At 41.4% G+C, this 14819-nt stretch overlaps 1 protein-coding gene across 3 annotated transcripts in view; it reads right to left on the minus strand.

Annotated features, from left to right (window-relative positions):
- GRID1 (glutamate ionotropic receptor delta type subunit 1) overlaps positions 1-14819 on the minus strand; it is an 876503-nt gene that overhangs the window by 218811 nt on the left and 642873 nt on the right. For all 3 annotated transcript variants that reach the window (XM_038744273.1, XM_038744274.1, XM_038744276.1), the window contains exon 5: positions 7394-7447. In XM_038744273.1, coding sequence (XP_038600201.1) covers positions 7394-7447 — 54 coding nt within the window. The remainder of the gene's footprint in view (positions 1-7393; positions 7448-14819) is intronic.

Genomic DNA, 14819 nt, shown 5'->3' on the forward strand with positions numbered 1-14819 from the left:
CACTTAGGGTAGGATACAAGGTAATCAGGCTGGACACAGTCCAGGTCCCACATGGGGCTCATAGTTGTAATCTCCATTTTACAGATGAGGTAACTAGAGCACAAAGAAGTGATTTCCCCAAGGTTACACAGCAGACAAGTGGAAGATTCAGTATTAGAAACCATGCCTTTCTGGGTCCAAGGCCTGTGCCCTATCCACTGCACTATGGGATCTGGATGCACCTTGCTTTAGAGAAATCCTTTCTCCACAAAGCAGTAGCTGACAACAGCTGCTATCAGTGCTTCAATTCTGCTCCAAGGTAAGAGTCTTGTGAGGTTGTGCTGCCCCCTGAAACAACTGCCCTGTCTGATTATCCTGCTATTTTCCAGGGGTGTAAATGATGGCCAAGTATTATTTTTTTGGTGCTGCTGTTGCTCTTGTGGGATCTCAGCTCTGCCAATTGCCAGCTGTGTGACTTTGGGCAAGTCACTTAACTTCTCTGTGCCTCAGTTACCTCATCTGTAAAAATGGGGATTAAGATTGTGAGCCCCACATGGGACAACCTGATAACCTTATATCCTCTCCAGTGCTTAGAACAGTGCTCTGCACATAGTAAGCCCTTAACAAATGCATTATTATTTTTTTTTTTTTTGCTTTTCCCCTGGCTTTGCAATAAAATGGAAAAGTCCCTGCCCCCTCCTACCAATTTTTACTGTCGGAGTATCATACTATCATAGGATGCATACAAGCATACTGAGTATCATACTATCTAATCTGAATATCACACTATATGAGCATCACCTGTTTACCATATAGGTAGGGATACGGTGGGGTCTGATATTGTTGAGGTCTTGGAGATATTCTGCTTTTTGACTAAATGCTACACTTGTTTTCTATATCAGCCATCATGGACAGCATTCAGCTGACACAGGCGGATGAGGAAAGAGAGTGGGGATGGCTCAGTTTAAACCAGTGCCACTATGGCAGCAACAACTCAAGAGCATGTCCTATTGATGGTAGAGCATACCATTTGCCTCTTCTCCATTTGTGCCTGAGCCATGCTCACCTTCAGTCATTCATTCAATCAATCATATTTATTGAGTGCTTACTGTGTGCAGAGCACTGTTCTGAGCCCTTGGGAGAGTATTCAATAAACTGACACATTTCCTGCCCACAACAAGTTTACGGTCTACAGAGAAGAGATCAAGGAGGATGTCACACTGAATTTCATGAACAAAGGGTTCAGGCATGCAAGAGATTCACAAAGACATCGGCACTCATGGCTACAGTCTCAACAGCAGCAGCAACATTTTTGATCCAAGGGACAACTACTGATGGCAAAATTTGCTGACAGCAACAGGTTCAGTGTTTCCAATGAAATTATCTGTTTGTAGAGTTTCTTGGATTTATATACAGAACTAGCTACCTAACTTGGATTTTCTTGAGACTCATTGTAAGTTCATAGTGCTATGCTGAACCTCCAAAGTGATGTATAATAATTTACATGTCTTTTTGTGTGGGTTAAAGAGAGGAAAGTCATATAGAAGCAGCATGGCATGGTAGATGGAGCGCGGGCATGGGAGTCAGAAGGTCATGGGCTCTAATTGCGGCTCCGCAACTTGTCTTCTGTGTGACCTTGGGCAAGTCACTTCACTTCTCTGTGCCTCAGTTCCCTCATCTGTAAAATGGGGATTCAGACTGTGAGCCCCATGTGGGACAGGGACTGTGTCCAACCCGATTTGCTTGTATATGCCCCAATGCTTAGTACAGTGTCTGGCACATAGTAAGCACTTAACAAATACCATAATGATCATTATTGGTATTATTATTATCTGCATATTGCAGTTATCAAGTGTTTTGATAATATTTCAAAGTGCTTTGATGATGCTTGGAAGAGCTTGAGCTGGAAAACTTTCCCAGTTGGCTAAGAAGCAGATTCTGTCCCTGTCTCCAAAAAAATCCTTCATTACTTTCTCAAATCTGGAAGCAGAAAACAGAACAAATAGAGTGGACTTACCACTCAACTTTGCTTCTCTCTGATGTTGATAGGGAAGGGATGACAGCACATCTTCAACTCTAACTCAACCAACCACATCCAACAAAGTTATTAAAAACAGTACATTATTTTGCTCAAAATTTGATTTTGCTAGTAAATCAAAATCAATAATATTTTCATTATTATGATTGGATTATCATTATTATGTAATACGTTCCTCTTAAATAAGGGGAAAATAGTGATTCAGCTCCAGAAGATGAGTTTTCACCTGGTGAGAATGATTACATTACTGAAATCTCTGATGTTAAAATAAAATGGTAATTATAATGATAATAATAATAATGATGGCATTTGTTAAGCAATTACTATGTGCAAAGCACTGTTCTAAGTGCTGGTGAGGATACAAGGTGATCAGGATGTCCCACGTGGGGCTTACAGTCTTCATCTCCATTTTACAGATTAGGTAACTGAGGCACAGAGAAGTTAAGTTACTTGCCCAAGGTCACACAGCTGACAATTGGTGGAGCCAGGATTTGAACCCATGACCTCTGACTCCCAAGCCCGTGCTCTTTCCATTAAGCCACATAAGGTCATTTAAAGGCACAAAAATATGGCCAAATTCCACAATGCTTTTGCAAGATAATTCCTCAGAGTTCCATGGTGGTATAGAATGATATAAAATGTGTCGAGTGCTTTTAGAATGTAACTAGGCATAAATAATATTCAACATGATAGTCCCAGCCATCAAAAAACTTAATTTGCATTTTGGATGGAAACACATTCATTAATTCACAAATAAATAAAAGGCATATCTGTCTAGTTCACAGAAGATAAATATCTACTGAAATGAAGCCAAGCCAAAGGAAAAAAAAAAGAGAAGGTTGACCACTCGACAAGGTCCTGAATTCCATAGATTTCAGTCTATGTCAAACTCCTGTTCCCACTCAAGCCCTGTCCTCCTCCTGTCCTTCCCACCACTGCAAACACCACTCCTCTCCCTGTATCACAAGCCTGAAACCCTGCCAATATCCTTCACTCATCTCTCTCATTCAACCCACATTTTAAATCTGTCACCAAATCCTGTGGTTCTACCTTTATGACACTGCTACAATCTGTCCTTTCCTCTACATCCATACTGCTTCTATGCATAACCAAGCATTTATCATACCCCACTTTGACTACCGCATTAGCCTCCTCACTGACCAACATGCCTCTTGTCTCTCCCTGCTACACTCCGTACTTCACTTTACTGTCCAGAGCATTTTTCTAAAAACAATAAAGTCCACATCTCCCCACTCCTCTCTCCAGAGGTTGCCCATCTACCTCTGCATCACATGGAAAACCGCTTCCATCTGCTTTAAAGTACTGAATCAGCTCTCTCCCCTTCCTACCTTGCTTCACAGATTTCCTACTATAATCCAGTCTTCACTCATTGCTCCTCTAGTGCCAACCTACTCACTGTACCTTGATCTCACTGCTGACATCCATGTACACATTCTCCCTCTGGCCTGCAACTCCCACCCGCTTCATTTATGATAGACCATAATCTCCAGTTCTTAGTACAATGTTCAGCACACAGCAAGTGCACAATAAATCAATGGTATTTATTGAACACTTTCTGTATTAAGCACTTAAGAAAGTACTATCAGAGTTGGTAGATGCAATCTCTGTCTACAAGGAGCTTAAATTCTACAATCAACAAATACTATTAATTGACTGATAACTGTTCCACATGGAAGCTGGAACCCTGACACCAATTGGCATTATTCATCTTAGAACCTTAGATCTGGAGGTCATTTAGTCTCGTCCCTACCTCCCAGGAGGGCTTGCAGCCATCCAGGGAAGGAAGGTGGTGTCTGTTCTCATCTTCAAAACCTGCAGCAGGAGGTCCTGAAGTCTCCCTTAAGTAGCCCATTACAGTGTTTCATCAGCCTGATAATCAAGACGTTTTCCCCTGATTCTTACTGGAATCCCTCCTACTTTAAGCCTCTCTTCTCTGGTTTGGTTTTCTGTGAATACGGAGAAGAGTTGGTTGTCACCTTCACAGCCCTGCCCCCAAATGGCACTGACCATTTTCCTTAGCTAGGCTCCTTCCACAGAGCTCCTCCTCAGCTCTCACCTCCACTTGAGACCGCTCCAACTTCCTTATGTGGGCATAGTTGTATTCAGTACTTTATTTATTTTGTTAATGATGTGCATATAGATAAAATTCTATTTGTTCTGACGATTTTGACACCTGTATACATATTTTATTTTGTTGTCTGTCTCCCCCTTCTAGACTGTGAGCCCATTGTTGGGTAGGGTCCATCTCTATATGTTGCCGACTTGTAATTTCCAAGCACTTATTACAGTGCTCTGCACGCAGTAAGTGCTCAATAAATATGATTGAATGAATAATATGGGAATCGAATTCTCATTTCTTTTAATTACACAAAAGTTCAGATTCAAGCAGCTGCCTAACTATATGTTTTAACTCAATTTCATGTAGAGAGCTTAGTCGTTGGTGCCTCAGTGCCTGCCTTTGAAAGAGCATTATATCACCATTTGTTCCATGTTTCATACACCTGAAGGTTGGCCAGTGAGCTAATTGCTACAATCTCTTGTATCATGAAATCTCAATGGAAGCCTTCCATTGGCATATTCACCAGTCACCATCAAGTGAAATTGTTTAAGAAATAACTACTGCTTACTGTTGCATGTCAATCAATCAATCAGTGGTATTTATTGAGTTTATACTGTGTGTAGAGCATTGCACTAAGTACTTGGGAGAGCAAAATACAATAAAGTAGGTAGATACAATCCCTACTCATGAGGAGTTTACAGATGAGAGGGGAAGACAGACACTAAAATAAGTTACAATTGGATAGTACATTAGTGCTGTGGGGGTGAGGTGAAACTCAAAGTCCTTAGGGAGTACAGATCTATGTGCATAAGTGACAGAGGGGAGGGCAAATAGGGGAAATGGGGTTTTGGGGAAGATCTCTTGGAGGAATTATGATTTTAATTGGGCCTTAAAGATGGTTACAGTGGTGGTCAATTGGATATGAATGGGGAGAGCGGTCCAAGCAACAGAAGGGATGTGGGAAGGAGTTGGCAGCAAGAAAGACAAGATCAAGGTACAAGTGAATAGATTGGTGTTAAAGGAAAGAAATGCATAGTTTGGGATGTAGTAGGAGATCAGTAAGGTAAGGTAGGGGGAGAACTGATTGCGTACCTTAAAGACAACGGACAGGAGTTTATGTTTGATGAGGAGTTGGATAAATAATAATTGGAGGTATGTAAGAGGAGAGGGGAAATCTAGACTGAGCTTTTTTTAAGAAAAATCATCGTGGCAGCAGAGTGAAATATGAACTGGGGATTGGAGAGGCAGGAGTCAGGGAGATCAGCAAGGAGGCTGATGCAGTAGTTGAGGCAGGATATAACAAGTGCTCAGATCGGAGTGACATTGGTTTGGATTGAGAGGAAGGGGCAGATTGTTATAAATGTCTTATGGGATTTTTCAGTTGTAACAAACTGAATTGGAACACCAGAAATACTCCAAACTGAAAGCCAAGAGTCATCTGCGTTAAGTGACAGGCTATGTGTTCTGTGTTTACAAATGAATGCAACGTTTTCCTGTGCCCTTCTGGTCTTCTGTAGAAGCTGACTAAGCATAGGGCATGAAGATCAAGGTGTCTTTATGATGTGGTTAATCTGTGGAATTTAATGTCCCTTTCTTTAATTAGAGAATGTTACTGTAAGTGCCACAAGGTGGATGGATAGTTACTGTAACTGCCTTGCACTGGTGTAGACAAAATAGAAAGCTAATAATATGTGAATCAATGAAGGAAAAGTGAAAAGTGGGCCGTGGAAATAGAAGCTATTTCATACTACCTGGGTAATCATTAAAATAAGACAATGACTGTAGTCGCTATATTTGCAATTCAAAATTAAGTCAGAAAATTACAGCATCAAAAGGAGGTAGAAGTAGTGTGACTTAGTGGAAAGAGCCCGGGTTTGAGAGTCAGAGGTCATGAGTTCTAATTGCGGCTCCACCACTTGTCAGCTGTGTGACTTTGGGCAAGCCACTTAACTTCTCTGTGCCTCAGTTCCCTCATCTATAAAATGGGGATTAAGACTGCCCCACATGAGACAACCTGATTGCCTTGTATCTCCCCCAGAGCTTAGAACAGTGCTTGGCACATATAAAGCGCTTAACAAATACTATTATTATTATTATTATTATTATTATTATTATCATCATCATCATCAAAAGAAAATGTATTCCAGATAATAAAAGTTTTATTTTCACAAAATGGGAGGACTTGGAATGTGTCAATTATTCTAGGGGCTTCAGATCACCTTAGTTACCCTTTAGCCACTTACTTCCCCAGGACTGTAATTCCCCTTCCATGTACACCCGACCACCATCTCTTCACCTTCAAAACATTATTAAGGTCATTATCTCCTTCAAGATGCCTTCCCTGATTAAACACTCTTTTCCCTGGCTTTCTTTCCCTTCTGCATCATCTATTCACTTGGATCCATGACCTTGGGACATTTGATATTCGCCCCAGCCCAACCCCACATCACATGCATATATCTTTAAATTAGACAGTATATATTATAAACTATTATTTATTCATATTAGTATCTATCTCCCCCTCTAGACTGAAAGCTCATTATGGGCAGGGAACATGTCTGATAATTCTGCTGTACAGTGCTCTGCACATAGTCACTGCTCAATAAATACTGTTGATTGATTATGCAGAAAAGGCAAAAACTGTATAGTAGAGAAGAGAATCTGTAAGATGGCTTAGTCTGTAAGGTTCCTGTGGGCAGGGAACAAGGATATCATCTCTATTGCATTGTACTCTTCCAAGCACTTAGTATAGTGCTCTACACACAGTAAGTGGCTTTAAAATGTCACTGACTAATTGACTGAGGGAGAGAACAAGATATATTTATGCTTTGTTGCTGCATTCCCTTTATAAGTGATAACTAATGAAAAGAGTTAAGAGATTCTGAAGGCTGATGTTAGTGGGTTATGTCTGATCTGATTATCTTGCATCTTCCCCAGCCCTTAGCATAGTGTTTGGCAGGGAGTGCATGTTTAAAATATACCACCAGGATTATTGATGAAGTTTTGTCTATATCTTCTCTCCTAAACCTCCAAATTAGCAGATCAGGTAAAGCAAAAATATATCTTGACATTCAATTACAAACTAGGGGCCAGAATTTGATTTTGGAGAGTCTGTAGCAATTTTTATGATATATCTCTGGCGCCCAGTAAATTCATGTTCTTGTTTGAAATACTTAAGGAAACAAAATCAAAGAATGCACTGTGGTCTGTGATGCATAACTGGGTGGGTTTAGAGGAGTAATTAGGGATGAAAGCCATTAACCCAAGCTGCAAACTGTTCTTGTGACTCTCCTTACCTCATTAACATAGACCCAGTGACTATCCTTTGAAGCCAGGTTGGTTTCCACTGCCTGTGGAAAGAAAAAGAGGGAGAAATTAAACAACACGTTTTCCAAAGGAATAAAATTCCAATTGGAGCATTTTTCTCAAGACCATAAAGCCCTCCGATTTGTGCTAAAGCTTTTTCCCTTTGTTCCATCGCTTTGATTTGGCCGTCTAGTACCCAGGCAGGTGGTGGACATAGAAGCCCAGCGTCCACTCCTGTTTCAAAGTTACAAGGAGCACAAAAGGTTAAGGTCCCTTGATTCCAAGAACTGACATCATAATATGAGCATTGGTACACAAGTAAGACATTGTAGAATTCAGCTAGCCCTTCTTTTCTTCAAGAGATTGATCTCTCAATTGAGGCAGAGGTGAATGGCAGAAGTTCTATCCTCTTCTGAAGCCTTTCTCTAAGAATTCACAGCACCTTACTCATATCAACCCAAAGCCATTCTGAAAATGTATATACTGTATTGCCGTGGAAAGCACTTAAAGTACTTCACCATTTTCTCCTAGCTTCTCCACTTGCCAGCTGCGTGACCTTGGGCAAATCATTTAACTTCTCTGTGCCTCAATTTCCTCATTTGGGAATTAAATACCAGTTCTCCTTTCTACTTAGTCTGAGAGTTCCATATGGGAGAGGGATTGTGCTTGACATGATATTCTTGTATCTACCTCAGTGCTTAGTCTAATTCTTGGGCTTGACAAATACCAATATCATCATTATTATTCCACCATTATCACTGTTATTTTCTCTCTTGTACTCTCACAATCAATCAGTGGTATTTATTGTGGGCTTTCTGTGTGCAAAGCACTCTACTAAGCACTTTGCAGAGTATAACAGAGTTGGTAGACACATTCCCTGCCCACAAAAACCTTGCAGCATAGTACAGTGTTCTGTACTGCGAGCACTCAATAAATACTACTATAAATAAATACTCAATAAATAGAGAAGCAGCATGGCTCAGTGGAAAGAGCACGGGCTGGGGAGCCAGAGGTCATAGGTTCTAATCCCGGCTCAGCCACTTGTCAGCTCTGTGACCTTGGGCAAGTCACTTAACTTCTCTGTAATTTCCCTCATCTGTAAAATGGGGATGAAGACTGTGAGCCCCATGTGGGACAACCTGATTACCTTGTATCTACCCCAGTGCTTAGAACAGTGCTTGGCACACAGTAAGTGCTTAACAAATACCAACATTATTATTACTGTTACTACTAATTAACTATTCATTCTGTATTTAATTAAAGAGAGCAATTGGTAGCATAGTACTGAGGGAAGAGTGCTGGGCTGTGAGGAACCACACCCACTTCCTTTCCAGTTTTTTGCTTAGCTATGGGACCTGAATAACATTGACAGTGGCTGTTGCTATTTCTTAGGTCTCAGGCCCACATGGTGGTCATTGTCTAAGAGGTATTTAATCCCCATTTCGCAGGTGAGGTAACTGAGAAACAGAAGATGTGACATGCCCAAAGTCACATAAAGGGCAAATGATAGAACCAGGATTAGAGATGGTAGACTCAATCCCTGCCCTCAAGAAGTTTACACTCTAGTGGAGGGGTTTACAATCTGTCAGAACATCAGCCCCAAACCCTCAACAGGAACAGGTGGAAGCTTTGTTTAGTGAGAGGGAAGGAATGGTGAGGGGTTTGCGAAAAAATCAGAAATCCCAGAGCCCACCTGAGAATATTTTCACTGAGATGGAAGCAGATGGGTTTCTGTACTGGTAAAGTATCCCTTGTCATTTTCCCAAAATATGAACTAGGAATCAGCTAAACGGACCGGTTTCTGAAGGAAACTATGGAAACAATTTTGTGTTTGATAGGAGATGGGAGGGGAAATGAATGTGACAGTCATTCCTAATTTTCCTTCAGTATCAAGCATCAACAATATTGATTGACAGCCTTTGGTGTGAATAGCACTGTTCCAACCAATCTCTGGATGCACAGAACACCACTGAGCACCTAATTCATTCAATCGTATTTATTAAGAACTTACTGTGGTGTGCAGAGCACTGTACTAAGCACTTGGGAAGCACTATATTATGCATTTACAGGGATCTGAGCACTACACTGAGTGTCCCTGTGTTCAGGGCACTGTATAAATGGGATTGGAGAAACCTTGAAGAACTAAACTTCTGGAACTTAAGACTCTGTTCATGATAAAGGGAGGACAAGTCAATCATCAGACACCCACACTGTGGACACACAAACACACAGAGACAGGATGCACTCACAGACATAGAGCACTACAGGGAGAGGGCGAGAGAGACAGAGACAGAAAGAGTGAGAAAAGATGCAGTAAAAAAGAGTAGGTTTTGCTAGGTGAAATTATTTTCCATTCTTCTGCATCAGATATTAGGAAGTCATCTTAATTAAACCATTTTATTTTGGGAGCAATACAAAGAGGGTATCAGAGTTCAGCTATATAACTGAGCAATCCTCTTCACCACTTGGAGACCAATAAAAGGGAAGTGAAGGTCTTAAACTGCAAAGAGGATCAGTCCTCAATGCAGTGATACAGAAAATGAAAGGTTGGGCACCTATTAACTATTCCAAATTACCCAGAGGGATGGTAACCTACCCTGGTGTGTGCTATTTTTTTTTTACCGGAACTGGGCACTCAGGGAGGTTGGCATGGAGAAGGTAGTCTAGGGGACTGACTGGATGCATGGATTGCCAAATGATTGAATTGCTTTTGAAACCCAGTAGCCTCCCTGCCACCAAGACTGTGCTTAGTACAGTCTCTGGCACATGGTATGTGCTTAACAAATACCATTTAAAAAATGGCCAAAGACACGGTTAGGGTGAGCTCAAGACCTCCTAAGCCTATAGAAACTTTGCTTTGGACACCTGGCTACTCTGTTCTCCCTCTACTCATTTGGGAAAATCAGGTTGAATAATGAAGCCCCAGATTTCTATCCCACCCCTCTATACTTCTGAAGAACTCCACGCTCTTTTATGTCTACAGGATCGCTGGAGTGAATCCTTTCACCCACAGAAGTGAGGGAGGGGAAATGGGACTGTCTCCATTGTATAGGAAGAAAACTAAGATCCAGAAATGTTACATAAGCTCGTCTAGTTCACACAGCCACAGGGGTTAGAACCAAGGAAAAGACATGTGTCTGGGAGTCGAGTGGCTGGATTCCAGTTCTGATTTTGTCAGTGGCTTACTGTGTAACTTTGGGTCAATCTCTCACCCTTGGTTCTATCTCGAGATATGAGGAGAATAATTCCCGCCTCTACTTCATAAGGATGCAATAAGGATAAAATGAGATCATCATTTGTGGGAAAATAAACGGTGTTATATGAGTACAAGACACTATCATTGTTTGATCCTGGGCTAAGTCGTGAATAGCAAGGGAAGGTGGGTCCACACAGAAGCTTGTCTATTGGAAAGTTGACAATTGTCTGAAAGCTCAAGGCCATGGAACCCGCCAAACCAGACCCATCTATTTTAGGGTATTGGCTGCTTCTATAAAATTGGATAATTGCCATATTCCCACTTTGCTCTTATCAGGTTTATAACACTTCTCTTGCTTTCCTTAAAATAATTACTCAGCATCAAGTCGTGTCAGCCACAATGTCTAGTGCTCAGCATCCAATTAATACAGGTGGTACGTGGGCCTAAAAATGTTACAGACCATAACTGAAGTGGGTACAACTAGTCCCACTTTTCAAGACAACATCAGGAATCTTGATGTCAATACATGGACTAGATTGACAAGTATAACACATTTAGGTTCCCTACTTATCCTAGTCCCCACACTCCACTGAGGATCTGGGTGGCGGCTTTTAACTCTATGAACTCAATGTAGAATTTTTCAGGTGAACTATGCCAAATTATACAAAATCCACCTTCTCTTTGGATTTAAAATGAGGCAGGGATTTCTATAGTAATTAAAGCGCAGGTGGGATCCTCAAAAATGAATTGAAATACTTCACTTTGCTGTCCTTATCGTTTTTCCAAAAATGTATTCTGTGCACATCTCCCCAGTCCTTTAAAACTTCCAGAGGTTGACCAAACACCTCTGCACCCAACAGAAACCCCTCTCTACAGGTTTTAAGGCACCTAATCTGCTCTTTCCCTACAACCTATCCTCACTCCTCCTTGTCTCATCCCAGCCTTCATGCTTCCCTTCCCTAATACCCAATTTATTCATTATGCTTCCCTCTCATTCCCTTGCCATTCATCTCTTGGACACCTCTCTCTCCTACCTGGAACTCCCTCCCTATTCATATTCAACGGACTGCCACTCTCCCTATCTTCGAACTCTGATTAATGTATTTTCTCCTCCAGGAAGCTCTCCCTTACCCTCCCTAATCTACCCTCCCTAATCTCCTTTCCCTTTTATCACTTAGACACCTAAGGCCATACTCCCTAGGTACATCCATCAATGAACAGTATTTGTCGAGTGCTTACTGTGTGCAGAGCACTGTGCTAAGTACCTGGGAGAGCAAAACACAACTGATTTGGTAGACACGATCCCCACTCTTTTAGTCTCTAAAAGAGTTTAGAGACTAAAGAGGGAGGTAGATAGTAAAATGAAGCGCTTATCACACCTGCACCCCAATAATACTCTGATACTCATCACACTCCCAACCGAATAGCACTTATGTACCTATCCATATACTCTGATGCTTCCCCTGTACTGGATTTAAATGTCCATCTCCCCCTCTATGAGAATGTAAATTCCTTCAGGAGAGAGTACCTGTCTAACTATTCTATTGTATTCTTCCAAAAGCCTCAGTGCCATGCTTTGTCCACAGAAGTGCTAATGCTCAGTAAATACCAATGATTTATTAAATTTTTTTTGAGGAAGCAGCATTGACTAGTGTAAAGACCTCAGGACAGGGAGTGACTCTGCTACTTTTCTTCTGTGTGACCATGGATTAGTCTTTTAAATTATCAATGCCTCAATTTCCCCATGTGTAAAGTGGGGATTAAATGCCTGTTCTCTCTTACCCTTGGACTGTGAACCCTATGCGTAATGGAGATTGTATCTGCTGTGTCTGCATTGCACTTATACCAGTATTTGGCCCAATGCTTGGCACATAGAAAACACTTAACAAATACCTTTTTTGTTTTTACTATCCTAATTGCTACTCACTCTTCCAGTGTGAATGAAATTTCTGCCGGGTAAGCTCAGGTCTGTGTTTGGTGCTTCTCTGGAGTGCCTTAAGGATGCAGTGGGGGAACATTCTTGGTTAATTATAAAATGTGAATATATATCCCTATCTCATGGGGAAAAAGCAAAATGAAGGGAAAGAGAAGGGAAAGCCACCTGCTTTTCAAATTTGGGCCTACATTTTTTACCAAACTTGGGAACACCTTCCAATTTTTGTCTTCAAACAGCATGTGCAGGGACACAGATGGAAATATAATGTCTTTGAAAGTCATTTTCTTTTTACTCCTAAAAACATCATTTTGAAAGAATCATATGAGGTCCAGAAAACTGCATCCACCCTCTGAAAGAAAAATGGCCTTTCCCAGGGAGATGGCAGAATATATTAGTTCTGGCAGAGATCCATTTCAATATTGCTGTGTCAAAAATCCAAAATGAGTTGTGCCATATGTAGTCCAGCTTCCTGTTGATGCTAGCGAACAGCAACTCTTGAAGTAACAGATGATGTAACTAACATAGTTACATGGCTCTCTGGGTATCATGTTCACTACCTGAGATCATTAAGTCATTGTATCGCAGAGTCAGGGAAAGTGAAATCATCCAGGTCCCTGCCGCTAGTCTCCTGAATCCAGGAGATATGGGAGTTTGCTCTTTCCTTACAGGTTTTGAGAGTGGGAAATTCCTCAGTCCATTCCAAAGACAGAAAATTCTTCCTTATGTCTAGATGAAATCTCTTCTGCTTTAATTACACTTATTTTCAACATGGTTCAGTTCTCGTTAGGCTCTCCTCGAATGTCTGGTTGATTTTAATCCCAAGGTCTTTCTCTATTGAATGTGGGCCTTGGCAACCCTTCCTCTTTTTGTAGCCTATATTTATGAGATTTATTTTCACCCCCAGTGCACTCCCTGGCTTTTTTTCCTATTGAATTTTGACCCCCTCCCTCCTTTCACTCTGGCCCTCTAAACAGTTGATAACCTTGCCCATTTTCTGTCTACTGCACAGCAGACAAGGAAACGCAAATGACTCTTTCAGAACTGTGCCAAAGATTAGTAATATGCAGCATTGACACCCAAGTGAGTGTTCTTGCTTTGACTTGTACTGAAAAATCAACTGTCTTTCAAGCTTACTATGCACTACTATGAGCCCAAGACCATATATCCTAAGTGCTGGAGTAGATACAGAATAATTAGGTCAGATAAAGTCCCTGCCTTATATGGGGCCGACAGTCTAAGAAGGGAGAACAGGCAATGAGCTCCCATTTTTACAGATGAGGAAACCAAGGCACAGAACCATTAAGTGATTTGCCCAAGGTTAACCAGCATGCCAGTGGCAGAGCCAGATTTAGAACTCAGGTCCCCTGATTCCCAGGCCCGGCTTCTTTCCACTAGGACACACTGCTTGCCATTAGGTCACTGCTCTGATAATAGATTAAGAAATGAAAAATGAGTCTCACAGGTTGTTTAAACAAAAGTTAGCTTCATTATCATGGGACTAGTCATGCCCAAGGGCTCAAGCAGACATCAGGATAATGTTCAGTAAACTATGGCTTTTGTACTACAAAGACACTCTGAAAGATCTGTCACAGTTTCCCAAGTGAGACTAAATTATCACGGGCTGGAAGGGTAAGCCACAGGTCATCAAGTTAATTCCTCTACCTTTGGAGATGAACTCAGCTTCCTATCCTCTGCTTAAAAACAATGCCTGATAATGTCTCCCATTCTAATAACACCAATAATAATAGTAATTGTGATATTTGTTAAGTGCTTACTATGTACTAGGCACTGTACTAAGCACAGGGGTAGGTACAACTTTACCAGGTTGGACACAGTCCCTGTCCCACATGGGGCTTGCAGTCTCAATCCCCATTTTACAGATGAGGGAGGTGAGACAGAGAAGTGAAGCGATTTGCCCAAGGTCACACAGCAGACAAGTGGCAGAGCCGGGATTAGAACCCATGACCTTCTGATTCCCAGGTCTGTGCTCTATCCACTACACCATGCTACTTCCCATTATGCCATGCTCCTACTGCATCCCTGTCTGAACTTTTAGTGTCCAAAGGTTCTTTTAAGTGCCTCACTTAAACCTCTCCAAAAGGTACTGAGTGGGCAGTCACCATTTTTGCAGAAAAGGCAAGTGTGTAAGAGAGCTTAGTTTATCTTCGTATTATACTTTCTCAAGCTCTGAGTGTAGTGCTCTTCACACATTAAACACTCAATAAATACCCTTGATTGATCGGTCAATCTAGTGAGGTTCAGCAAACTATTTTGCTTCTCGAGC

Source organism: Tachyglossus aculeatus, chromosome 3 (assembly GCF_015852505.1).
Source record: "Tachyglossus aculeatus isolate mTacAcu1 chromosome 3, mTacAcu1.pri, whole genome shotgun sequence".
NCBI lineage: Eukaryota > Metazoa > Chordata > Mammalia > Monotremata > Tachyglossidae > Tachyglossus > Tachyglossus aculeatus.